Source organism: Ambystoma mexicanum, chromosome 3q (genome assembly GCF_040938575.1).
Source record: "Ambystoma mexicanum isolate Mex_15411 chromosome 3q, UKY_AmexF1_1, whole genome shotgun sequence".
Classification (NCBI taxonomy): Eukaryota; Metazoa; Chordata; class Amphibia; order Caudata; family Ambystomatidae; genus Ambystoma; species Ambystoma mexicanum.
The window spans coordinates 1,040,254,663-1,040,281,839 of NC_090926.1; the positions used below are offsets into that span (position 1 = coordinate 1,040,254,663).

At 49.0% G+C, this 27,177-nt stretch overlaps 1 protein-coding gene across 5 annotated transcripts in view; it reads left to right on the forward strand.

Moving 5' to 3' along the window:
- The window catches only part of USP36 (ubiquitin specific peptidase 36), a 1,150,746-nt gene that overhangs the window by 734,113 nt on the left and 389,456 nt on the right, over positions 1–27,177 (forward strand). For all 5 annotated transcript variants that reach the window (XR_011305183.1, XM_069655231.1, XM_069655233.1 and 2 more), the window contains one exon: positions 8,569–8,711. Coding sequence is in view for 4 of the 5 variants with exons in the window: in XM_069655231.1 (XP_069511332.1) it covers positions 8,569–8,711 (143 nt within the window). In the remaining variant the exon portion in view is untranslated. The remainder of the gene's footprint in view (positions 1–8,568; positions 8,712–27,177) is intronic.

The following is a 27,177-nucleotide window of genomic DNA, read 5'->3' on the forward strand; positions in this document are numbered from 1 at the left end:
CAATGGACGCGGATCTCCTCTCCAGAGAAGGAGGCGCCATTCTCCACCACGACCCAGGGTTGCTGAACTTGCAGGCCTGGCTCCTGCAGCACTAGAGTTTGGAGGGTACGATATCTGCCGGGACTGCAAGGAGGTCCTTGCAAAGGCCAGGGCATCCTCAACTCTCAAGTGCTATGGACAGAAATGGAAGAGGTTTTCTGTCTGGTGCCGGGCACAGAAGATTAACCCTCTGCGGATTACGGCCCCTCAAGAGCTGCCGTACTTGCTATCGCTGGCCAAGTCGGGGCTGGCCCATGCCTCCATCAAGATACATCTGGCGGCTATCTCCCGCTACACCAGAACTCCGTGGCGCTCATTGTTACGCTCACCTGGCTCCCACAGGGGCGTCGATCGGATCCGGGCAGCTGCGGTCTCCTCCAACGTGACGCGTAGTGCAGAGATGACAGACTGGACTGGCCCGCCTAATCTCGTCTGCTTGACCCGTAGAAGTATTCTCCTGCAAGTGGAGAAAGGGATTTAGCCACCCGTGGATTCTAGTGATGGCACCCTACTGTTCTCCCCACTAATCGCCTCCGATATTCCCTTTCAGTAATCTCACCTTATGTTTTTGAATGATGAGCTCTCCATCCTGCGTGGAATGCAAGGGCGCGTAGATACCAGTTACTTCACTGGTTCGAAGGCGTTGGAAGAGTTCCAGATGAATATTGACTGAGGTTCCTGGCGAGGACCCGTAAGTATAAAGTTCAAAGAGTTCAATATGTCCGATGTTCACTCTTCCATTCCCTTCTTGTGTTGCAGCTGGGTCCAAGAGAAGATTGTCTTGTGGCAGCTGATGGCATTTAGGTATCAGCAATACCCAACACTGTCCGGTAAAAGATGTATGTATTTAACTTGTTGTTTTCTCTCTCCTTACAGGTGCAGCGTAAGAAGATGTGGCGTGTTAAAGAATACTGCCTCCAGTGGTAAATCGGTAAGTCTATGGTGGTAAAAAGACATTGTATTTGTTGGCTCTCTCGGCTCAACTTGTTATTTCTTTTGTCCCCTAGATGCTGGAGTTCGGCGAAGAAAATGATGGAGGCAGCGCCGAATCGAAAGATGCTGTAAGGACTGGCGAGTATGGCGTGGCGCTGCAGCTGGCGATGCGACGCGTACAGAAATAATGTCCTTTACAAGTTTGAAGACGTGATGGATCCGGAATCAGGTGAGGAATTAAATAATGTTCGTGTTCTCACCTTTCCTTCTTCTTTCCTCTTTTTCTAGGAGTTCTGGATTCGAGGCGGGCGTGGTAGAAGACTGGATGCTGACTGCAGGCACAGTGAGCGTTACGCTGCTGATGCAGAATAACGCGAAGCGAGAGCTGCTGTTCAGGCGTGGTTTAAATAGCCTTCAAAGTCGTCCCAGGTAAGAAGTTCCCCCAGAACCACGCCCGAGTAAAAAATAGTCCCTGAAGTAAAGTAGTCCCATTCAGGCCTCGTGTTGGCTTGGATTCATTGCAGCATGGTCTGCATGAGGTAAGTAATGGATATGATCCTGGTGCCTATGGCGCCAGGGCTGTACCCCGACAGCCCCTAGCCGGGGCTGCTGGGCTTTTAATAAGCACCTGGAAGCCTGCTCCTGGGGCTGATGGGCTTGGTCGGGATGCCCGGGGGTAGGCATCATGACACTCCTCCCTGTGGTCCCATCGCCTGGTAAAGGAGTTCATGAAGGGACTGTTTCGATCGTTCCTGCCGGTGAAGGCTCCGGCGTGGGAACCCAACGTGGTGCTGACAAGGCTCATGGGGCCGCCATTAGAGCCTCTGCATTCGGCACCGTTGAAGTTCCTGTCATGGAAAACAGCGTTTATTGTGGCCATCACCTCCGCACGACGAGTGTGAGAGATCCAGACCCTCTCCTGCAAGCCTCCATACCTGACTTTCCACGAGATGAGGGTGGTGCTGAGGACGCACCTCTCCTTCATGCCCAAGGTGCCGTCGGACTTCCATCTCAACGCCCTTGGTGTTTACGGTTTTCTTCCCATCGCCTTCGTCGCCGGCCGAGAGGACTTTGCACTCGCTGGATTTGGCTAGAGCGCTGAAGTTCTATGTGGACCGCACGAAGAGTTTTCGGAAGACTTCACAGCTGTTTGTGAACTTTGGACCTGTGAACCAAGGGAAGGACCTCTCAAAGGCTTTCCAGATGGCTCTCCGGCTGCATCATGCACTGTCACCGGTTGGCAAACCAACCGTTGCCCGGCCGTCAGAGAGACCATTCCACCAGAGTGATCGCTGCTACCACGGCGTTCCTGTCTGGTGTGGCCCTAATGGACATCTGCAGGGCTTCTGCGTGGAGGTCGACACACATCTTCACGAGATTCTACTGCGTCGACCGGGATTCCAGGGAGGAGTCCAGAGTCGGCCAGGCAGTGCTGCGCAACCTGTTCGCCCTGAAGGTGGGCCTGGTGAGGAGGAAAGAGATGCTTAATGTTGAGCCTTGCCACCTACTATGGTTGTGCATGTGTGTACTGCTATGTATAATTGTATTCATGAGCATGTGAATCCATGCTAGACCCCATGCTGGAGAAGGAACAAGTTACTTACCTGTAAATGTTGTTCTCCAGCATGGGTCTGGCATGGATTCACATGCAAACCCTCCCTCCTACCCCTCTGCGGCTCTTCACGTGGTCCTACTGCCACTGTACGTGCTACGAAATCTGAGGATGGCTGCCAGAGGAGGGGCTTAGGTAGAGGGCAGTCATTGGCTGGGGGCAGTATGACCCAGAGACCAGTGATTGGGTTATTAGGAGAAAGACAGTTCAGAAACGAAACTGAAACTGATTTTTTCTTTACTGAGGATTCCAAGCCTGACGGGGAATATTCATGAGCATGTGAATCCATGCCAGACCCATACTGGAGAACAAGTTACAGGTGACTCTGATTTTCCCAGTGTTGGGGACAATTCTCATAAATGTGCTAATTCCCTGGATTTTGAGGACTTGATTTATTTACCTGGAGAGAGTGTGAGCCTTTTTTCCCCCCACACTCTCCTGTATTTTGAATGCGTTTACTCTTGTGTTATCTTTGGTTATGGAGTTTTAGACAACTCCATAGTCATCTTTTCATTTGTGTCACACAGCACCCTCAGTGCAGTGACACAGGGAAGCCTTTTAGGCTGTCCCAAAGTTTAAATACCTTGTCTGGGATAAACTACTGTTTCCCAGAGAAAGTAAAGTGAAATTGACTTTAATAGTCTTTTCAAATTCCTAGGCCCAGCACACCCTATCTTATAATAGTGCTGGAGGGGTTACCTACTATCCCCTGTGTCTAGTAACTCATGTTACAGTCAAATGCTACGCTTTCCTCTCGAAATGGCTGGTGGCAGTGGTTTTACAATGAACTACCATGATTTTTACCGACCGCCAACACCGGTAGCGTTAAATCGAGGGAGCCTTGTTTTTCAAGATGGCATCTGGGTCCCCTTTGTTTAAACAGGTCCCGGTCTTCCTTTTTCACCATTTCATTTTGGAAAGGTCCTTCTAGAGTTTGTCTCTGAGCGCCAAACCAGGTTTGATCCCTTTGTTCCTACGCCTTTGGCGGGCTTCAGGACTGAAGACCGCCTCTGGCACCCGAGTGTCTGGAGTTGGCCGGAAGTGAGGGAGGTGCCCAAAAACTCCCTGTGCTTAGTCTCCTAGGAGACCCAAATGCACTCTGGCGTAATTGGCTGGCTGACTGTCCGGCATGGACAGCAACCCTGCTGGGTGAGTGACAGCTAGGCTGGAATGAATGGGAGAGAACTGAATAAAAGGCGAGTCTCTTGGCATAGAAAGGCAGAGTCGACCACTCGAACGAAAGAACGGAAGACGAGCTTGAAGAGGATGACTGCTGCAACTCCTGGACCATTGGTTTGCCTGGTTGAGCCCTGCTGCAGTACCGAATCACCAAGTTCATCTCGACAGAGAAGCCCTGCAAGGACGACTTCTCCCTCTGAGTTGGTGGGACCAATCAACTCAACACTAAGCCACCTAGATACCATTGTCTGGGCTGGTTATATTTTCCTCAGGATGCTGCAGGAAACCGAATAACCAGGGAGAGGGACACCAGTTTGTGTGCTTGACTACAGCTACCGGAATTGAAGATTTGCCATTTGCCAGCTTTTTGACCAGTCCCAGTGCAGTGCAGGAGTCCCTCGTCGTCCTCCCTCTTGTCCCCATGACTGAGGCTCAGGAACAGGGAGATCTTCAGGAACTGCCAGGAACAGAAGTCTTCATCTGCATCCTTTTCTTCATTGTAAGGTCTGTGAAAAGCCGACAGAACTTACCTCTCAAGGCGAAAGTGCTTGAAACTTTGGCAACTTGCAGGACTAGTCAGCATGTGACCCAACATATGAATCTTTCTTTTACAAACTACTTCTGAGAACTTTGGCAAAGACTTTCCCGTTTAACTACCAAAACTGCTTTATCCTATACAAGACTGTAGCCCATTGACTTTGGCCTAACCTATTGCATTGAAGTATTTGCACTGTCTAAGAATACCTGTAAGCTTCTTTTTATTAACATATGCCTTTTTGCTCCTCCTTCGAAGTGGTTTAAATGCCTCAGAAACGTACAGTGTAAAGTACTGAAGTATATTTGTAAGATATATTGCCTCCTTCTAGTGAATGTTTTAAAACTGACTGTGAAATAAATTAATAAGTGTTTTACCAAGAAACCTTGAGTGTAAGAGTTTATTGGAATACTTGCGATTGTAGACCTTTGTGTAACATCATTACAGCTCGCATTCCCCTCTTGAGATAAGCCTGGCTGCTCAGCAACGCTACCAAAACTGTGTGGTATGGACACATACCAAATGTTGGTTTTGCTTACACCTGTAGTCCTAGTTGTGTGTAGTGGTCCCAAAGGGTACTGCATACAAACTTTGCTTAACAACCAGGAATGTCTGGGGGCCTCTTTAGGACACTTCATGGGATGGAAGAAGGAGAGTTCCAGTGACGATCACCGTTTGCAGGCAATGACCGGCGCACTGCCAGTCGCAGTCAAAGGAACTACTCCAGTGCGTGTTCCCTTGGTGCTAGGGAGCTGAAATTTTAGGAGATCTCGACTTATGGCACAACTGCGACCACCAAAGTGGCTCCATGGTGTCTCAGCTAGGCAGGAAGTGAGGGAGGTGCCTGAAGCTCCCTGTGCTTAGTCTCCTAGGAGACCCAAATGCACTCTGTGGTGATTGGCCGGCTGACTGTCCGGCAAGGACAGCCACCCTGCTGGGTGACTGACAGCTAGGCTGGAATGAATGGGAGGGAACTGAATGAAAGGCGAGGCTTTTGGCTTGGATGGCAGAGACCACTGGACGAAGGTACCGAAGAACAACTTGAAGACGACGCCTGCTGCAACTCCTGGACCGTTGGTTTGCCCAATGAAGCCCTGCTGCTGTGCTGAAACTCCAAATTCGTATCGACAGAGAAGCCCCTGCAAGGACGACTTCTCCCTTTGAGTTGGTGGGACCAATCAACTCCAAAGTAAGCCACTTGGACATCCTTCTCAGAGCTGGTTGAATTGCTGCAGAGTTCCTGCTGCAAACCATATAGCCAGGGAGAGGAACACCAGATTGTGTGTTGATTTTAAGTTGGCCAAGAGCTCCAGGAAGATCCTCCGGACTCCCAGGAAGCAGGACTGACCGGGCCTGAGCCCCTTCAACAGAGTGTGGAACCCCAGAAGCAAGGAAAGTCCACCTTGACAGCCAGGAACCGTGGTGTTGCTATTTGCGGTAGTTGGGAGGAGCTGAAACCCTGAAGTGCCACTTGTTGGAAAGATTGCCGGTTGTGAGCGGTGACCGTCCCATTGCAGTGCAGGAGTCCCCACGACTGAGTCCCAGGAACAGTGAGATCTGCAGAGCTGCACAGGAACAGAAGTCATCTGCTGCACTTTTTCTTCAATACAAAAGGTACTTTACAGTCTGAGAGAACTTACCTCTCATTGTAGAGTTGCCAGCATCTTCTACTACTCACAAGTCTGATGAGCTTGTGGCCCGACATTTGATTCTTCTTTTCTTCAAAGACTTCTAAAACATTGTGCAAAGACTTTTTCTACTTACCTACCAGAAGTGCTTCATCCTATATAAGACCTTTGCCCATTGACTTTGGCTTAGCATGTTGTACTGAATGACTCTTCTTAGGGGATCCAAACGTATTTGCCTGCTTAAGAATATTTGTGGTCTCTTGTTGTTCTAATAACCTTTTCCTTTTACCAACTTCTAAGAGTATTCTAAATGCCAACAGCTATTGAAGTCACCTGAGGGTGTAGGTTGTGTTTGTGGGCCATCTCCAAAGGGTCTTTACTGATTTAGAAACTAAGAGTGTACAGTATTGAGGTGTAGTTGTGTAACTTTTATATAGCACCCTTGTGAAGAAGGCTTATTCTTACTGACAAATTTATAATTTTTTATTCAAGAAACCTTGTGTGTAAGACTTTATTTGAATACTTGTCGCTGTGAATCGCTATGTAACTCCCCTACAGCTCATATTGACCCATCTTGAAATAAGCATGGCTGCTCCACGCTACCAAAACTGTGTAGTACAAGCTTATACCAAAGGTTGGGTTTCCTATACCTGTAGTCCTAGTTGGTGTAGTGCACCCTAAGGGTACTGCATACAAACTTTGCCTAACAACCCAAAACAAGTTATGGGATTCCATTGTACTGCACTGTAAGGTGCTGTGTGCAATTACCAATATACAAGAATTGCAAAGAGAACGTTTCTCAGTACTGACCATCTGAGGGACTAGTTAGTTTCCCCATAACAATGAGCAAAAGGCAAGTGAAGCTGAAGGCTTGACTTCCCTTCAAAAAGTCAGGACAGGTTAAAAAATAAGCAGATGGAAGGGTGCCCCCTTGAAATCAATGGTGGGAATGGTGCAAAAGAGAGAATCTTTCCCAACACTGCTCCTCTTCAGGCCTCATCAGGCAAGCATTGTAGCACATCCTTCAAGGGACTGTCCTTTGTCCTCTCTGCAGTGCCGAAGTCCTGAGTGCAGTCTGAGCTTAATTGTGACAAAGCTTAAGCATTGTGCTTTATTTCCACTGCAGCTGTACCTGGCCAAACCCACTTCAGAATTGCACCCGAGTCCTGTGGGTCTGTTCGATGTACCCCTGATGTCCATCTTGGTGGGGTCTTATTCCTGCAGAAGGTCACTGGGGGCTATATTCTGTGCTTCATGTACATTCTTACAATATAAAGTTTAATCGAAAAAATAGAGTTAATTTGGAATATGTGTCATTTTGCTTTAAAATTAACTGTTTCCAGAACACATGTTTAACTATTTTCAGTTTTGGAGCCTGATTTTTAGTACTTTTTTGTACAATAGTTATGATTCAAGTAGTATTACAAAGTGTTTATTCTCAGTAGTATACTGCTGATAATCCTTTGTGTGTGCAAACTGTACCTTCTTACAGCTTCTCTCTTCTCGTAAGAGTAAAGCTTAGTGCTCAGCCCCAGTGCGATTGTGGGAGTCAGGACTCACTTGTTGAGAAAAACCTTCACGTACACAGTTGGCCTTCCCATGTGGCCAGTGAAAAACAAAACACCTGCTAATGTGAACAATTGGTGGAAGAGGCTGCGAGCACCACTGATTTGTTGTGATGCAGCTTCTAGGTGGAAACCATAGAGTTCTTCTACAAATGGCAACATTCTGAACACTGTCAAGATGATTTTCAATGTCTGGGTTACTGTTTACCCCTGTTCCAACATACTGCACATATGGAACCTACCCAGCTGCTAGCGCAGCCTCCTTTCTATGGGTTTGTATCCCCCACCACAGTCTGAGTAGTAGTATTCATTGTGTAGGATGGGGAAGAAAGGAAATGTATTTACACAACTTTTTGATTTTTCACCCCAAAAAAGGCTGTTTGCCAAAAACCCTAATAGTGCTGCCAACGTAGCTTTATGCTTCCAGTGAGTAAAAACACAAAAATGTGCACATACCAGAGTACAAAAGAAACATCAATGTGAGGGAATGAAGATCACACCCAGGGAAAGCAGTGCTTTAAAAAAAGCTTTAGCGGCATAGAAAGACTAAACCAACAGGAGGGTAAAAAGGCATAGGAAATTCAAGATGTTACGATAAATAGCATGAAGTCATGTACCAAATACACATCCTTTACCAGAGAAGTGGGCTGACCTCACTGGTGCTGTAAAGGGGAGGCGGTGCAGCCATTCTTTGAGTTTAGAGTTAATCTTGACGTTTTTTAAAATGGTAGAGGACTTACTATAGAAGTGTGTCCCAATAATAAGACCAGGTGGGGAGGGAACTTGAAAGTAATATTGTATACATGGTTGTATGATTTTAGACTGTTGTCCATGTGGGACTTAAATGTGTGTACTAATCTGTAAATGTTTATGTAGTTGTCCTCCAGATTTTGCTCTTTCTGTTTAACTTTCCTCCTTCCTTTTTTTGTTTCCGATTCTTTTCCTCCATATCTTGACTTCTGATCCCTGCTCTTCCCCACCCAACTTTTTTTTCATTGTTTGTGTTGTCTTTGATCACTGCCCGTCTACCCCCTTTTCTTTAGACCACCAAGCTTTTATTTATGTCAATAACTACAGGGCTGCCCCCTGAGGACGACGGGAGAAAATGACGTTTATTCAAAATGCCGTTCATTTATCACCGACCCCACCCATCCCACGACAGTGCCCATTGCTGCCAGCACCACACGCCCATCCAGTCCGTGGCTTCTCGATACTTCGAGGTAAGTTAACTCCAGGCATGGAGAAAATGTGTGAAGGCCTTTAAAATGGATCAAGAGCACCTACAAATCCATCACAAGGAAAGCTTACCTGCGCAAAGTAGTGTGGGGGCAGGCGATTGATTATGGATATAATAATTGGTTTACAATGCAAGGTGTTTGCCATCAAACAAGAAGTGAACTTTTAGAAGTAAAAAGGGGACTCCAAATCTTCCATGGTAGGTGGTTGGCTGGTTGATTAAACAAGCTATTTATTTCTCCATTAACCATTTAGCAACATTGGGTACTGGATTCTGGAGGTGATAATGGTGGGAACACAGTAAACTGTTTCAGGGACTGCGGTTTTATTTTTTCAATAGTCAAGTAAATCTGACTGATGGTCCACTTGATGGGAAGTACATTTGTTGAATCTTATAATGTAATGGGTAAATCCATTGAAGAGAGATTATAATAAGGCACTAGATTGTTGTTGAATTGACTGCTGCTTCTTAAAGAACCCCTTTCAACTTGGTACCTAGCTCTTGATACAACCCAATGACAACACATGGTTTATTGGAAAGTTGGCAAAAGAGAATATACATGTTGTTCCCACACTTAACAAAATGCTCTGACTGAGCTTGCAGGTACTGACTTTCTGTCCATGGTTACCTTGAATCAATGCCTCATCGCCCTCAAACTATCAATGAGCAAACCTAATTTCAAGGAGAACAGATCCTTTTCCAGAAACCTACATTTTTCAAAGCAATAACAAACCTTTGGATCATTCTCTTTAACAATCATTTGTGACTCGTGTCAAGTATTTTTTATATTCATTTTATTGGTTGGTTGGTTGGGTGGGTGAGTGTGTCCCTCAGTGCTGCATCCTATTTCCTAGCATCGCATGCAAAACAATGTATTTATTTTTTCATCTAATCCCTTTTCAAGCCATTGTCACATATACCACATTCTATCACTGTTTAACAAAAAAAAGTATATTTTTGGGCATTCTATGGCCACTCAAACTATTTTCAGCTTTTTTCCCTCAATTTCTTTTGGATCATTACCTTTTTTGGTGTCCAGAGGGACAACTCCTTAACTTCGTCCTTATTAAGGTGTAAATTATTGGTTCCCCCCCCATCGCCGCCCGGTCCCAGGGGTGATCCTCAGGCTCACGATTTTTGCCTTATGGTGATTTTATCCATACCAGCACACGGTGTTGCATTTAGTGAAGTGTGTTTTGCCCCTTTTTTTTGCTGCATTTTTTTAGGGGGCTCAGGTTGGGGATTATAGTTTTTATGTTAATGGGAGAGTGTGGAGCTAGTCCCCTTAAAAACAAGCTGGGATATGTGTGAAGAGCCCCATTACAAGATGGACCAGATCTAGTTTGATCACCCTACATAGGTTTAGACAGTAGGTTGGTGCCAGCTTAACTTTCGTTTTGGCTTCACCAAGGATTGAAGCCATTGACTTCATTGGTAGCCAAATGTGCTTTTTTAGTTGCCATTGTGGCAGTAGTACATTTTTTAAAAATCCTGCCTGCTCCCATTTTGTAACATAGGGCTCACTTTGTTCTGAGTAACCACAATGTGGCCTTAATATGGATGTTGCTGTTGTGATCATGGTTGCGCTTTGTGAGCCCACAATGGCAGACACCATATTGGCCCTAACTGGTTTAGACCATTATAGATCCATGGGGCCGGTGGTCCTCCCTCAGACTTTCTGCGAATGGCTAGTCATCTGACCCTTTTGCCCCATCCCCCTTTATTGATTGGCTGGTTGCCGAGACTCTTTGTGCACTGGTATTTAGGCTCAGCCCTACCCCTGCTTCTCTCGTTGCTTTGTGTTAAGATGGATTTCCAAAATCAGCCCTTGTGGGACGATTTTTGGAGGCCACCCTATTATGGTAAGCAGGGAAGACACAGAGATTAGCCAAAACCCGATCAAGGTTAGGGAGCAGGGCAGCCCCCACTTAGTCTCAGGAAGGGTGTGAGAGTGGGCAAGGGCTACAATGAGTACACACAAAGCAAAACCAGTAATTCCATTTTTTATAAAATAGTTATTTATTAGGCCTTGCGTTTAGACACTACGCATATAAAAAACACAGGTAAGTATTATCACACAACCTTTATATAAAAAGAAATGTATACATAGTCACTCTTCGGAGAAGTAGAATTGCATATGAATTAATTACCAGTGCAACACAGCTGAGTAGTCCGATACATAAGAAAATAGGCAGAACTCTTTAGAATCAAGACCGACTGCTTCCCTAATTCTTATGAAGTCCAACACTAAGATGTTTGTGGCCTCGTGTCCCGAGCTCCAAAGCATATACGACTTCAGGTAATTTCTTATAGGAATAGCAGTGCCAGTCATTATGATTAATGCAAGAGTTACAAAGATAAAAGTTCAGGTGAGCACTCCACTCGATACAAAACACTAGGATAGGCCTAGGGGAGGATGGTTAACACTGGCCCCACTACCCAAGGTCCGGTCAGAATGAGTTTGGTCCAGTTGCTCTATGGGACTCAGGGGAAAAAAGCAACATCAATGTAGACTTCATTCCCCCCCCCCCCCCCCCCACCCTCCCTTGACACAGAGGTCTCCATAGCCCACAGTTGTAGGTTCCAGACTTTATTCCAGGTTTGTTCTCACTGTGAGGATCATCTAGACAGAAGAGATACTTCACAGGATTTTGAAACTAACTGTCGCAGTGCACAGGAATGGGTTGCAGACCGCTTCCAGTTGAGGACCCAAACAGACAAGTGAAGACTTCTGTTGGAGAAACTGCTACAGGACTCCTCAGGGACAAGAAGAAAAGATCCAGCGACGGTCACCACAGTCAGGGGGGTGGGGGAGAGTGTTAGATGACAAAGTGCAGGAGCAGGTGACTTGAGACACAAGCTGAAGACCTGCCAAGTTCCAAGTCTCTTCTTTGAACAACGGCTGCTGCAGTAAGGTCGCTCTGGAGAGAGCATGTCAGTCCATCGGTTTATCCAGGGACACCTCCGAAGGCTCAGATCTTCAAGCAGAGTTCAAGAAAGATTGCTCCCACCACTCCAGAGGTCGAGGTCGAAGCACCAAAAAAGGCCTCCTTGAGATCAAGACGGGAGCATTGCTTCACCAGGACAACACTGGAGTCTGTGCTGGTGACATCTTAGCCCATTTTTATCCAAGATTCAGGCTGGGAGCAAGCTCATCAATGGTAAGGATCTGCACCATTCAAACAGCTAGTGGCTAGCCAATCGTGGATAATTATTGGTCATTACATCCACCCAGCAACAGACTTTCTGGCACCAAAGATGTGGATTGGAACTAGATGGTCTCAGCCCCCTTCTCGGTTTACACACACTGCCCCATAACCTGCAAAAGCCATAGCTTATATGGATTTCCATATAAAGCATTTCCTGACCTGAGACGGCAGGAAGAAGGCCATAGAACAATATTTCAGAACTGGTTTCAGTCAGGCACACTTCAGGACAAAGGACGGTTTATAGTGATATTTTCAAATGCTATAGTTTCGAATGGCAAAGTTTCGAATTAAAATGCAGCGATAAAATGCATTTTTTTTTTTTGCAATGGGGGGGAGGGTTCCCTCAACCCCCGTTTTTTTTCCCCCCTTAACACCCATTTTAGTAAAAAAAAAGTCGATGCATTTTGTCATTCGAAACTGTTTTCGAAAAAATGACTGGATACCCAAAGGACAGGGGAGTTTTGGTCACCTCCTGCACTTCCTGTCCTACCAGTCACTCAGAGGCCCTTTGCAGGCTTTCCTTGCGCAGCCCGGCAAAGACAAAGGGACCATAGAATCCTCACCCCACCTAGAAAGGTAGAAGACCAACTCAGAAAGGACAAGTCCTCTTGTTCAGGGATTAAAAAAAAATAAAACCATTTTTGGTAAATTGTGCTCCTTGTGTGCCCTACCACTGCAAAGACTGCCTGCGACAAAAGTCCACACAAAGTCTTGCAAAAAGATACACTGCCACCAGCCTGAACAAAGAGCAAGTCACAGTAACCAAAAGGTTAATGGAGAGTCGAGAAACTGGATACATTGGATCCCCTCAGCGCTCCACATAGGGTTGGGTATGCTGATCTTGCTATAGCAAATACAGGTAGGATAAAAAGTAGCGAATTTTGAGGAACTTTTGATAGACTGACAAGAACTATTTTCTTCGAGTGGAACTTTGTTTACTTCCAAGGATTGGATCCAGACCCAGGATTTCCTCAATCAGAGAGGTGATGTAGGGTCACAACCACTGTGCAGGGAGGCAATGAAGCCCTGGTTTTGGGCCCTACAAAACCGGATGTTCACCTAGACGCAGAAGAGAACACTAGGACGGAAGCTCTCAGCAGGCAGAGTGTTAGGGAGAATTCTCAAAAATGTGCCGATACCTTCCACCTTAGAGACACTCAGCAATTTTGCTGGATTTTGAGGAGTTGATTTTTTTTTGTTTACCTGGAGAGTGTGTGACCCTTTGTACCACTCTCTAATGTATTTTTGTTTGAATTTTACCTTTGTTTCTTTTTGGTTATGGAGTCTAACAAACTCCATAGGCGGCATGTTTTACAATTGTCACACAGCACCTTCAGTGCAATGACACAGGGAAGTCTTTTAGATTTCCCAAGGTTTAAATACCTTCGCTAGGATAAACTACTGTTTCCCAGAGCAGTAGAGTGAAATTGACTGTACTTAGCATTGTACTTGCTAGACCCAGCACACCCTATCTTACAATAGAGTGCTGGAGGGGTAACTAAGTATCCCCTGTGTCTAAATGCTCATGTAACAATTTTATGTTACCCTTTCCTCAATTGACTGGCAGGTGGCAGTGGTTTCGTGTTGAACTACCAAGGTCTGCATTTACCGCGACTGTTCGCGGACCTAGTAACGTTAACCGCGGGAGCCATCTTTTTCAAAATGGCGTCCACCCATCCTTGTTAAAATAGTGCCCGGTCTTCTTTTTTTGCCATGTCTTTGTGGAAGGGTCCTTCTAGAGTTTTTCTTTGCGCGCCAAACCAGGTTTGGCCTCTTTATTCTCCAGCATGGGGTCTGGCATGGATTCACATGCTCATGAATATTCCCCGTCGTCAGGCTGGGAATCCTCGGTAAAGAAAAAACCAGTATCAGTTTCGTTTCTGATCTGTCTTTCGTAGTAATAACCAATCACTGGTCTCTGCGTCATACTGACCACAGCCAATGACTGCCCTCTACCTAAGCACCGCCTCTGGCAGCCATCTTCAGATTTTTACCGCACGTTCATGTGTTGGGATCCTCGTGCTATTGCTCTCGAGCGTTAGTGCTATTTTTTCGCGCTTTTTCACAAAAACTTCGATTCTTTCGGTCAAAAGAGCCTCAAGCTCCACCGATCCTACATCCGATCAACGGGGACCCGTGTCGGATTCATCTGTGCCCCTCAAGGGTGAAGATTTCGTCGAGCTACACTTCGGAGGACTCCAGAAGCTTCTCAGGCCCGGTCTCGGAGATGGCCCAGGAGAAGGGAAGCTCGACGCCCGGAAAGCTGTTCAGGGCCTGCCCTGGATGCCAGCTGCAGAACGTCTTCAAGGAGGACGAACACTCTTTCTGCCTTTACTGCCTTCATGGGGACAAGACGCACGTGGAGAAGGACTGTGCGTTTTGCGGCAACATGTCGGAACGGACCATGAAGGACCGCCATCAACGTCTCGCCAGCTGGCTGGAGGGTAAGAGCCCGTCTGGCGAGAAGAAGAAGAAATCTGAGCGGTCTTCTAAGACCTTTGAGGGCGCCCCGGCGACGGGGGCCCAACATAAGGCCAAGCACCGCGAGTCCGCTGGCACCGGGAGCGCCGAACGGTCGGGCTCTACGGGCGCCAGGCAGGGCGCACCCTCCCCGGCACCATCAACCACGAGCCAACGCTCTGGGTCGGGTAAGAGGAAGGCCGAGCACCCGGCGAAGCTCCTGGAGAGACCCCGGTCGAGCTCTAAGGCAGAGGAGGAGCGTGGCAGTGCCCCCTCCCTCAAGGATAAGGCGGTGAGCGCACCTAAGGTGGTGAAGGCCTTGATCCATTCGACCAAGCCCTCTATCGAAACGGTCGCGGCGGCCCTGGCCCAGCCTGTGGAGGCTGCACCAGTGGTGGCGGCCTCGGGGCCCAGAATCTCCCTGCCTCCTCGGAGGGAGTCTTCTTTCGTGCCCATCGATAGGACCCCCGTGAAACCCTCCGTGGGGAAGAAGGGGGGGCAGGGCGTCGTCGTAGATTCGGCCTCAACCTCAGAAGAGGAACTGATCGAGGTCTTAAGCCACGGCCTAGGCGTGGAACAAGACCAGCCCGTCGGAATGGGCCCCGACGCAGGTGACGACGACGACATCGTCGAGGATACCGACGGGGCCCCTGCTCGCCCGTCGGATTCCCCTCTGCCAGCGCCGCAAGACAACTCAGCGGCCATTTTGTTGGCTATACAGTCCTTATGCTCCGAGATAAGGACGAGACTACTGTTACCGACGGAGGAACCTCTCCCGTCGGGGGATCCAGAACCGGGACCTTCTGGTGTTCCCCCTACCAAGAAAAGAAGGATCCATCCACCGCCTCCTTTTCAACCGTCGCGCCCCGTCCAGCCCTCCTCCCCGTCCACCCGAGGGGATGATACGGGGACTGACACGGCAGCGACGGGTACGGACGACGAGGCATACGACGAGGATTTTCCGTCGTCGCCTCCCACCAGGGCTTCTCCGCCCGACGAGATTGGATCGTTCCACTCAATGATCGCCAGGGCATCCGAGCTTTTCCAACTCTGCCCTGAGGAGAAGAAAAAGGAAGGCTTCCTTTACCAACGGCGCGAGGCCAAGAGGAAGACGGTCCTCGCAGTGCCTCTGTTAGACGACATTTGGGATGAGGGCCTTTCCCTCCTCAAGAACCCTTCCACGACGCCAGCGAAAAGAGACCGGTACGAGAAAAAGTACCGGGTCCCGGACTCGGCCCCCCTATGCCTCCGGGCGCAGCCTACCCCGGACTCCGTCGTCTCCGCGGCAGCCAGGAAGAAAGCGGGGGGGGGTGCGGCCTCCACGTCGACTTCCCCGCCGGACGGCGAGGGAAAGAAATTGGATGCCATGGGACGCAGAGTCATCTCGTCGGCGGCGACGACGATTAAAGCGGCCAACGCCTTGGCTATCGTGGCCCGCTACGACAGGGAACTCTGGTACAAGATAGCTCCCCTGCTGGATTTTCTGCCGGATGACAAGAGGGCGGAGGCCCTTGAGATCCTGCAGGAAGGTGAGGTGGCCTCGGACCACGCCATCACCGTGGCGACGGACATCGCCGACACTGGGTTCCGCCAGATGGGCAACGGCGTTTGCCTTCGACGTCGCGGATGGCTCAAGGCGACGGACTTTCGGCAGGACGTCCAGACCAGGGTCCTGGACATGCCCTTCGACGGGAACAACCTGTTTGGGAAGACAGTGGACGATTCCCTTCAGGCCATCAAGGCGGATACTGAGACGGCCCGGGCCCTTGGAGTACTGCAGCAACGGCGGACGCCCTTTCGGAGCGGCGGAGGCAAGGGCGCCTCCAAAGGTTCCGGCGGCGGTTTCGCTTCCTACCGTCAAGCGGCCCGCTCGTCGTCGCAAGAGGCCTACAGAGGACGAGGCAAGTCCGGCGGACCCCGCCGTCGTCGCCGAGGAGGCCAAGGCGGCAAGGCCGCGTCCAAGCAGGATTGAACCGGCCGTGGGGTCGGGCCCCCACCGAAGCACCCCGGTGGGAGGCCGGCTGGCGGGCTTCGTCAGCGTGTGGGAGTCCATCTCCACCGACCGTTGGGTGCTGGACGCCCTGGCCCGGGGCCACGCGCTCGAGTTTCAAAGAAGGTGCCCGCGCGTCCCCCCCGTGGCCAGGAAAGAACTTCACGTCCCTCAACTTCTCCTGGAGGTAAAGGCGATGCTCAGAAAGGGCGCCATCGAACTCGTCCCAAAGAGGCTTCGGGGCTCCGGAGTCTACTCGCGTTACTTCCTCGTGAAGAAGAAGACGGGAGGATGGCGCCCCATCCTGGACCTGCGACGCCTGAACAAGTTCATCAAGGCGCAGAAGTTCCGGATGGTCACCCTCCAGCACGTCCTGGGTCAGCTGGAGGAAGGAGACTTCCTATCGTCGTTGGATTTGGAGGATGCCTACTTCCACATTCCCATCCTGAAGGGGCACCGAAAATTCCTCAGATTCGTGGTCCAAGGGCGTCATTACCAGTTCAAAGCCCTTCCCTTCGGACTACGGTCGGCACCCAGGGTTTTCACCAAGTGCCTCGCACCGGTGGCGGCGCAGCTGCGCCGCGAGGGGATTCACGTCTACCCCTACCTGGACGACTGGCTCATCCGCGCCAAGACGAGGGAGCTCGCCGTGGTCCACACGGCAAGGACCGTCCAACTCCTCACGGACCTGGGATTCTCCGTGAACTACGCCAAATCCCACCTGGTGCCCGCGCAAGTCGCACTGTTTCTGGGAGCGAGGCTCGACACAGTGTCCCTTCTGGCCTCCCCGTCGGAGGAGAGGACCAGGACCATCTTGGGCAAGGTGCAACGGATGTTGGTGGCCGACGCGGCCAAGGTGAGGTCCATCAAGTCCCTCCTCGGGATGATGTCTTCCTGCATCTACCTCATTCCCATGTGCAGGCTCCGGATGCGCCCGTTGCAAGAGTTCCTGGATGCGCGCTGGATCCAGACGACGGGCAGCTTCGAGGAAAGGATCAAGCTCGACGAGAGTTTCGGACGAGCGATACGGTGGTGGGGCACCCGCGCGCATCTGACGGCGGGCATGGACTTCCAGACCCCAGCCCACCAGGTGACTGTGACCACGGATGCCTCCCTAGAAGGGTGGGGAGCGCACACCGAAAATCTGCACGCAAGGGGACTCTGGCTCCCGACGGAGAAGTCCCTGCATATCAACGTCCTGGAGCTCCGTGCAGTGTTTTGGGCCCTCAGGTCCTTCCTTCTGTCCCTCAAGGGCAAGGTGGTGAGGATCTTCACCGACAACACCACCACCATGTTTTACATCAGGAAACAGGGCGGAACCAGGTCCCCAGCGCTGTCCAAGGAGGCGCAGGACCTGTGGCATTGGGCCGTCGCCCAAGGGATTCTTCTGGTGCCGTTTCATCTGGCAGGGATAAAAAACACCATCGCCGACTCACTCAGCAGGGAGCTGCGCTCGTGCCACGAGTGGGAACTACGGCAGGATCTGGTGGATCGCCTCTTCCGACGGTGGGGCACACCCCAGATCGACCTGTTCGCGACGGCGACGAACACCAAGTGCCGGAGGTTCGCCAGCAGGTTTCCCCAGACGAGGAGCATGGGCGATGCTTTCTCGTTCCCCTGGGAGGGCCTGTTCCTCTACGCGTTCCCTCCCTTGCCTCTGCTAATCCGGCTCGTCAACCAGCTCAAGAGGTCACGGTGCAGGATGATCCTCGTCGCACCTGCGTGGCCGAGGCAGATATGGTTCCCGGACCTTCTGGACTTGTCGGCGTCCCCGCCAATCAAGCTGCCGGCGGACGCGGATCTACTCTCCAGGGAAGGAGGCGCCATCCTCCACCACGACCCGAAGTCGCTGAACTTGCAGGCCTGGCTCCTGCAGCGCTAGAGTTTGGAGGATACGACATACCGGCCGATTGCAGAGAGGTTCTTGCAAAGGCCAGGGCGTCCTCGACTCTTAAATGCTACGGACACAAATGGAAGAGGTTCTCTGTCTGGTGCCACGCACAGAAGATTAACCCTCTACGGATTACGGCTCCCCAAGTGCTGCCGTACCTGCTGACGCTGGCCAAAGCTGGTCTGGCACACGCGTCCATCAAGATTCATCTTGCTGCGATCTCCCGATACACCAGAACCACGGGCCGGACGTCCTTGTGGTCTCATCGTCTGGTGAAAGAGTTCATGAAGGGACTGTTCAGATCGTTCCCGCCGGTGAAGGCTCCGGCCCCGGCGTGGGAGCTCAACGTGGTGCTGACCAAACTCATGGGACCTCCGTTCGAGCCTCTGCACTCGGCCCCGTTGAAGTTTCTATCGTGGAAAACAGCTTTTCTCGTGGCCATCACCTCCGCACGACGAGTGGGAGAGATCCAGGCCCTTTCCTGCAAGGCCCCGTACTTGACTTTCCACGACACGAGGGTAGTGCTCAGGACGCACCCCTCCTTCATGCCCAAGGTACCGTCGGACTTTCATCTCAACGAACCCTTGGTGTTACCTGTGTTCTTCCCGTCGCCTTCGTCGCCGGCTGAGAGGACTTTGCACTCGCTGGATGTAGCTAGAGCGCTGAAGTTCTACGTGGACCGCACGAAAGGTTTTCGGAAGACGTCACAACTCTTTGTGAACTTTGGACCTGTCAATCAGGGGAAGGCTCTCTCGAAGGCTTCCATCTCCAGATGGCTCTCCGGCTGTATCATGTACTGTCACCGGTTGGCAAACCGACCGCTGCCTGGCCGTCCGAGAGCCCATTCCACCAGAGCGATCGCAGCTACCACGGCGTTCCTATCTGGTGTGCCCCTGCTGGACATATGCAGGGCTGCTACGTGGAGGTCGACGCACACCTTCACGAAATTCTACTGCGTCGACCGGGATTCCAGGGAGGAGTCCAGGGTCGGCCAAGCAGTGCTGCGCAACCTGTTCGCCTGAGGTGAGCCTGGTGAGGAGGTAAGATGCTTAATGTTGAGTTGATGTGATGCTTAATGTTGAGCCTTTGCCACCTCCCGTGGTTGTGCATGTGTGTACTGCTATGTATTCTTTATTCATGAGCATGTGAATCCATGCCAGACCCCATGCTGGAGAAGGAACAAGTTACTTACCTGTAACTGTTGTTCTCCAGCATGGGTCTGGCATGGATTCACATGCGAACCCTCCCGCCTACCCCTCTGCGGCTCTTCACTTGGTCATACTGCCACTTCACGTGCTTCCAAATCTGAAGATGGCTGCCAGAGGCGGTGCTTAGGTAGAGGGCAGTCATTGGCTGTGGTCAGTATGACGCAGAGACCAGTGATTGGTTATTACTACGAAAGACAGATCAGAAACGAAACTGATACTGGTTTTTTCTTTACCGAGGATTCCCAGCCTGACGACGGGGAATATTCATGAGCATGTGAATCCATGCCAGACCCATGCTGGAGAACAACAGTTACAGGTAAGTAACTTGTTCCTTCATTCGCCTTTGCCGGGCTTCAGGAGTGAAACCCGCCTCTGGCTCCAGAGTGTCTGTGGTAGGCAGGAAGTGAGGGAGGTGCCCGAAACCTCCTGTGCTTAGTCTCCTTGGAGACCCAAATGCACTTTGTGGAGATTGGCTGGCTGACTGTCCGGCAAGGACAGCCACCCTGCTGGGCTAGTGGCAGCTGGGCTGGAATGAATGGGAGGGAACTAAATAAAAGGCGAGTCTCTTAGCTTGGAAGACAGTCGACCACTGGACGAAGGAACCGAAGAAGAGCTTGAAGAGGACGGCTGCTGCAACTCCTGGACCGTTGGTTTTCCCGGTGAAGCCCTGCTGCAGGTCTGAATCGCCAAGTTCGCATCGACAGAAGCCCTGCAAGGACAACTTCTCCCTTTGAGTTGGTGGGACCAATCAACTCTCAAGGAAGCCACCTGGACACCCATCTCGGAGCTGGTTGAATTTCCTCAGAGTTGCTGCAGGAAAACCGTAGAGCCAGCGAAAGGGACACCAGATTGTGTGCGTTACTTTTAAGCTGGCCTAAAGCTTTTGGAAGATCCTCCGGACTCCCACGAAGCAGGACTGACCAAGGCTGAGCCCCCTCAGCAGAGTGCGGGATCCCAGAAGCAAGGTCAGTCCACCTTGACAGCCAGGAACCGCATTGTTGCTATTTGCGGTAGCTGAAACGTAAAACAGCAACTGAAAGTGAAGTTTGCCGGTTGCGGGTCTTGACGGTGCCCGTGCATTGCAGGAGTCCCCCGACGTCCTTCCTCTTGTCCCCACGACTGAGGCCCAGGAACAGTGAGATCTGCAGAGCTGCACAGGAACAGAAGTCATCAGCTGCATCTTTTCTTCTTTACCAAGGTACTGTAAAACAAGTCTAAGAGAACTTGCCCCTTAATGTAGAAGTGCTTGTAACTTCCACAACTCACAAGTCTAATCAGCTTGTGGCCCTACATTTGATTCTTCTTCTTTTCATCTAAGACTCCTAAGAACTGTGCAAAGACTTTTCCATTTACTTACCAGAAGTGCCTTATCCTAGCCAAGACTTCTGCCCATTGACATTGGCTTAGCCTATTGAATTGAATGACTCTTCTAGTGAACACTGCATTTTACAAACTTTTTAAGAGGGTTCTGAATGCCAACAGTAAGATATTAATGTCCCCAGCACCCTTGTTACTGAAGTCACCTGTGGGTGTAGGGTGTCTCTGTGGGTCATCCCAAAAGGTTATTGTCTGATTCAGAAACTCAGTGTACAGTACTGAAATATATTTGTGTTACTATTCCATTGCTGCCTTCTAAAGAAGGCTTTATAACTGACTGATAAATTGTTTATGCAAGAAACCTTGACTGTAAGAGTTTATTTGAATACCTGTAACTGTGAATATTTGTGTAACTCCAGTACAGCTCACATTTCCCCTCTTGAGATAAGCTTGGCTGCTCAACACGCTACCAAAACTGTGTAGTACAAGCTTATACCAAAGTTTGGGTTGCCTATACCTGTAGTCATAGTTGTTGTGTTCCCAGAGGGTACTGCATTCAAACTTTGCGTGACAATGCCACATTGAACTCTGGGTTGGACTTAGTTAGGGATTCTATTGCTGCAGTCTGTTAATACAATTGCTTAACTACTTACCTCTCCTTTCAGGTGTAATGGTGACTTGTATGCATTGCATTAACCAGCTGTGACTATATATATGTTTTAGATTTAGAGTGTTGTGTGATATTCTTAACTGCTTGATTCAATTTGATAGTGTGATTTTAGGCCTATAATAGATTATTTTTGTACTTGCATGTCTAAAAATCATTGTGGACCCCTGAGCCCACTCGCATATTGACCACTGTCCACACTTACCTTGATTTGGTTTGGCTAATATACAAGAGTTCCCCTGTTCATTATTTCTAGGGTGGCCTTCTAAAATCTGTCCACCAGGCCATATTTTAGAAATCCGTCTTGAGTGTCCTGTAGAAGTCTGCATCGTGGAAGTCGGCATTTCCTAATCAACTGGTGATGCATCTTTCAGTTGTACCCGACCTGAAGAGCACTCAAACCTGCAACTCCTGAGCACCTCTCATCCGACCAAAGGATGGAAGATTTCCCTCCCAGCGACCCCCAGACAATCCATCGTGACCCCTGGACAATCTGAGTCAGAGGGATAAGCATACCTGCCTCCCGTCCACCCCCAAACCCCTCCCTCCATAGGCTAACATTGGGTGCAAAGCTGTTTGTCGCTCGTCTTCCTCTTTTGTTTGGTCGTCGAACATGGGTCATGTATCCTGCCCCAGGGTTAGTACTGGATCTGGAAGAGAGGAGAAACGTACCTGTCTTCTGACAAATTGTTGCAGAACTTTGAAATAGTTTGGAACTGTTTTGAATCACCACCACATTTATTGCATCCCTTGAACACCTTCCTGTGAGAAATCGTGTAGAACCTGTGACTTTTGGGCACTATACCTATACATTTTAGGGTTGGACTTTGTACTTGTAGCTGGTTCTAATCATTTTACCTACATCTGAAATACCGGTTTCACCTGGTTAGTTATTTAGTTATTTAGTAATGTATTGTAAGTGAACCTACTGAATGTATATATTTGTTATATTTGGTATTGTGTGATATTACTACCTACTAGTTTCTTTTTTTAGTGTTCTAAAGGCCTAAATAAATAACTGTATTTTTATAACTGATTATCTAAGCTGAATTATTTTGTTATTCCGTGTGAACTCATTGAGCGCCCCTGACCGCGCTCACTCTTCTAAAACTAAGCCTTGACTGCTCTCCTTTCCTACCTTAATTGGGTTTTGACTAAGCTCTAAGTCTCCCTGTTCACCATAACCAAGGTGGCCCTCTAAAATCTACCCACCAGGGTTGCTTTTTAGAAATCCATTTTAACAGTCTTGGGGGCAAAGTCAACAGGAGTGTTGTGTATGTGGCCATACTGCCATGAGTTGGCAGAGCCAGCATGGATAATGTTTCCTATAGTAGAATGGTTGGCATTCTGGACAAAGCAAACAATATGGGCCAGAATGAAAATGTGTTTCTACACTGGCAAAATACATTGCAGACAAAGACCTCATGAAAGTGTTGAACATTTCCTGTGCAATGTTGGTGATATTTTATATTATGGTCACTTGTAAAGCACTCGTACAGCACTGACTTGGTTTCTTAGTGCTAGCATCCACAGGAAACGTATGAGGAGAGGAGGGTTATGTGATCTGCGAGAGGAGCCATGTTTGACATGACAGCAGAAAGATAAAGGACAAGTGATGGAGAAAGGGAGCAAGAGTTCTAAGCTGAACCAGCAAGAAATTGCCACCTTGACAGTTATTGGATTTGTTTCACATCTTACACTTTAGAACTCATTGTAAAATGTGTGGCTTTTCCCCTAATTGTTCACTGAAAGTGTGCTGTAAAATGGACAATGTTGACTCCTTGTTTGTATGGTGCAAACTGTGGCGACAAGGAATGAAGCGACTAACCAAATGGTGCTGCTATGGACTTTTATTAAACATAAAAATAAACCTTTCAAATGGATTGTGTCCTCCCACATATTCCTCATCTTATGATATCTTTGTTTCCAGTTTCAGCTGTGAAGGAATTTGATTTCTCTCTCAGCAGAGGGCGCTGTGCGTCGAGATTGTCAACTTGATGTCCCTCGAGGGCCTCCATCTCGACTGATGTAATTGGTCGAGTACATTTACCACGCACAGTGCCCATTGGCTTCAGTTCAGTTTTTCTGCGAATGAGATTATGTAATAAGTATTACGGCGCACGAGAATAGCCTCATCTTCAGCTCCGAATACTACAAAGGCGGGCTTCAAAAAGTGCCTAAAATGCGGCGCCAAAATGTCCATCACGGGCCTGCATAAAATATGCATCTGGTGCCTCAGCATTGAACATGTAACCGTTGACTGTCGATCCTGTTAGTTGATGCCAGGTAAGGCCTTAAAAGAGCATAAAGCTAAAATATCAGGGGTAGGATTGTCCCCAAATCCTCACCAAGTCCTTAGAAATTGGGGTCATCCCACCAGTTGAGAGATTCTTCTAATTAAAACAGTTAAAAGAAAAAGAAATGGTCCCACTCAAGGAGCAGACACTCCTCAACGTCATCAAAAAAATCGAATAGAAGCCATAGATCACCACCTTCCTTTTCTTCTTCCGCCAATGAAAGGAGCGTAGTGTGCCCGACTAAATTCTCCTCCAAAGATGAGTGGGAACTGTTTAGGAAGAAAATGTTTAAAATCTTCGAGGAACAGACCTCGTCCTCCTCGAAAGATTAGAAAAGTGGCCATGCTACGGTCCATGACAAGCATAAGGCCAAGGCCAAATCTTGCGTGCCCTCGAGCCAGGGTCAAAAGCATAAGACGAGAAATTGTTGAATAAACCGTTCAGTCGAGGGCCGAGTCCCTCGAACCACAAGTGCAAGGTCAAACCGTCGATCAACGTGATATAAAAAAACATTGCTGGCTGTACATTCATCTATGCCTCAAAAAAGTCAGGAAAAGGTTTGTAAACCTCTACCTTAAAAGGATTCTTTCAGGTCCTTAACAGCAATATATAAGGTTTATGAAGCATCAGATGAAACTCCTCCATGTGGTCTTCAATTGGATAGCCCTAGTATTCATAAGAAAACGAATGTCCCTGAATGCTTCATTTCAGAAGAGACCAAGGTTAGGGAGCTACAGGATAGCCTACAGACAGCTAGTGGGGTAGATGCCTCCCCAGAGCTAGGTTTTGGGAAACCGGACCCGGCTTATCATGTAGATGCATCAAACAGAAGCCTAATGTCCAGAGTGGTAGAATTCCTAGGATGGAGTATACCAGCTCCTTCATTTGAACAAGACGACCTTATAGACATATTAGACAAAGGTCCTCAATAGGACCCCATGCTACCATTTCACGTGGCACTCCAAAAAAGGGTTGCAACAGACTGGGAGGCTCCATCCCTGCAGTAAATACAAAATCTGACCAAAAAATACAGGCAATCCAGTACCAACCCTGGCAACCGGTCAATAAATCAGACGTTGGAAAGTCTAGTGGTTCAAGCAGCTACATCTGCCTCTAAGCAAGCTACATACCCAACCATTCTCCCTGATGGGGATGATAAGCACATGCATGGGCAAAGAGTCTTTTCGACTAGCAGCATGGCTTTAAAGTCTGCTATTTCTACATGTGCCCTTGCAAAGTTCACTGCGGGACTGCATAGTGATGGCAGCTGATCACATCCCTGAAGGTGAAGAAAGTGATGGCAAGGAGGCTGTTAGGGAGAATTCTCTGTTTAGGCTGAATTCCCTAACCTAGTGAGTCCCCCAGCAGCTTTGCTGGATTTTTGGGGTTTATTTTTTTTCTCCTGCCAAGAGTGAGACTCTTTTACCCTCACTCTTGGACATGATTTGAGAGTGTTACTGTGACTTGCTATGTGCTTATGGGCTAGGGGGTATTTTTTCCCCCCATAGGCTATCATTGGTTTTTGAATGTGTGTTACACATTGCAGTAACACAGGGGTGTCATAGAGACCCCCAAACATAGACTCCACACCCTGGGACTGACTACTGTCTCCCTGGGTCTGTAAAGTCACCATTGACTTTACTAGTCTTAACTTAGGAACTTAACCAGTACAAACCATCTTACTGTGGAAATACTGGTAGGGGCAATTAGATTGCCCCTGGGTCTGTTGTCGAGGGGGTACTGTCCCGTCCCCCCTCGCCGAGTTCTGGCTGGTGGCAGTGGATACCACGGAAATATTCCACCGGAATATTTCCCAATGGGATTTCCCATTGTTTTTAATACACCACTTTTTGGTGCAATGTTAAAGATACCGCCGGTTTATTTATTTAATATAAATTCACCGGTTGGGATTTTTTGCCAGAACTCGCCGCCAAAATGGCATCTAGGTTCACTTCAGTAACCCTGAACCCGAGTCGAGCCTTTGTTCCACTTTTGGCGGGCTTCTGCACAGAAGCCCTCCACAGTGGTGCCATTCTGTCTGGGTACCACAGGGGGTGTGGTAGGAGGTTTAGGCACCCTGGACTGAGTTGCCTTGCCAACTCATGACGCACTCTGGTGTGATTGGCCCAAGTGGTGAGCCACCCCGCTCACCACTTAGCATGTTTGAGTGATAGCTAGGCTGTATGAATGGGGGTTTGCTGCATAAAGGCAGGGTTTTTGGGACTGGTTCTTCAGAAGTCACCACAGGACCTAAGAAGCCGAAGAGGGAGAAGCCGAGACGACCTGCCAAGACGACACCACCGGTGAAGCCCTGCGGAACCGTCTCACCACTTTTTCCGACGACAGAGGAGATCTCCCGCCGGAGAGTCTCCTTCCCTTAACTGGTGGGGACAACCAGTTGCTGCCTTCTTTTCGCCGTCCCGAAGCATCTCGTGGCCGCCTTGCCTGTGCCAAGCACCCCGGCAACCGGGATACCACTTTTTACCTCAACCGCGAAAGAGGGGTAAACTCCTTTGTGACCAGAAAACTCCACGGCTGGTCTCATCCCTGGTAGTGCAACGACCTGCAGCTTTCCTCCATGTCGAGATCACCTCTTCCCCTGGACGACGGCGCGACTTGCATCCACTACCAGGAACAACTACCACCGCTGGAGGATCCTTTCCACTTTTAAAGGTACTGTGTTCCGCCCGGCTTCCCTTGCCACCGATTGTACGGGGTAGATTTAGCCCTCGGCTCTCGACCCTGGGTAAGCCTGGGACACCCTAACTAAACTTTTTCTAAACTCAGTAAAACCTTTTCTACTCACCTGCAAAGACTTGTGACATTGCGTGATCTTGGGCATATTTTCGCCTGGCTCTCTCTAAAGCGGGCCACGAACCAATTCTCCTTGTTCCACAGTTGACTGCCTTTGCTAACCTTATGTGGAAAGTGTTTTACCTTGCTGCTTTCATTACTTCTGCTTTTTCCCTCCCTTTTCTAATAACTTGTTGGAGTGCCATCTGACGTTAAGCGCTCACCTCTTTTTGGAAATAAGTGGTGTTAACTTAGACTTGTCCAACAAATGACTAGGGATGTACATATAAGTAATAGTGACTGTGTTTTGACTTACTTACCTTTTTCTGTGCTAGTGTAATTTATGAGTGTGTCTTTTAAATAAATAATTATATACTTTTACACCTAGCTCTGGTCAGTGTTTGCTTGTACTACTGTGCCTCTGTACCTATCCTGTATCCTCTATATACTGCCTAACTCTTCTTGAGGGAAGTCTGACTGCTCAGCCACAGCTACCACAGTGAATCTGTGTGGTGCAGACTGCTACCAAGTGGGTTTACTGCCAACACCTGTAATCTTAAATCTTTTGCAGTGGTCCCAGAGGGAACTGCACAGGTTTCTGCTTAACAGAGGCCATG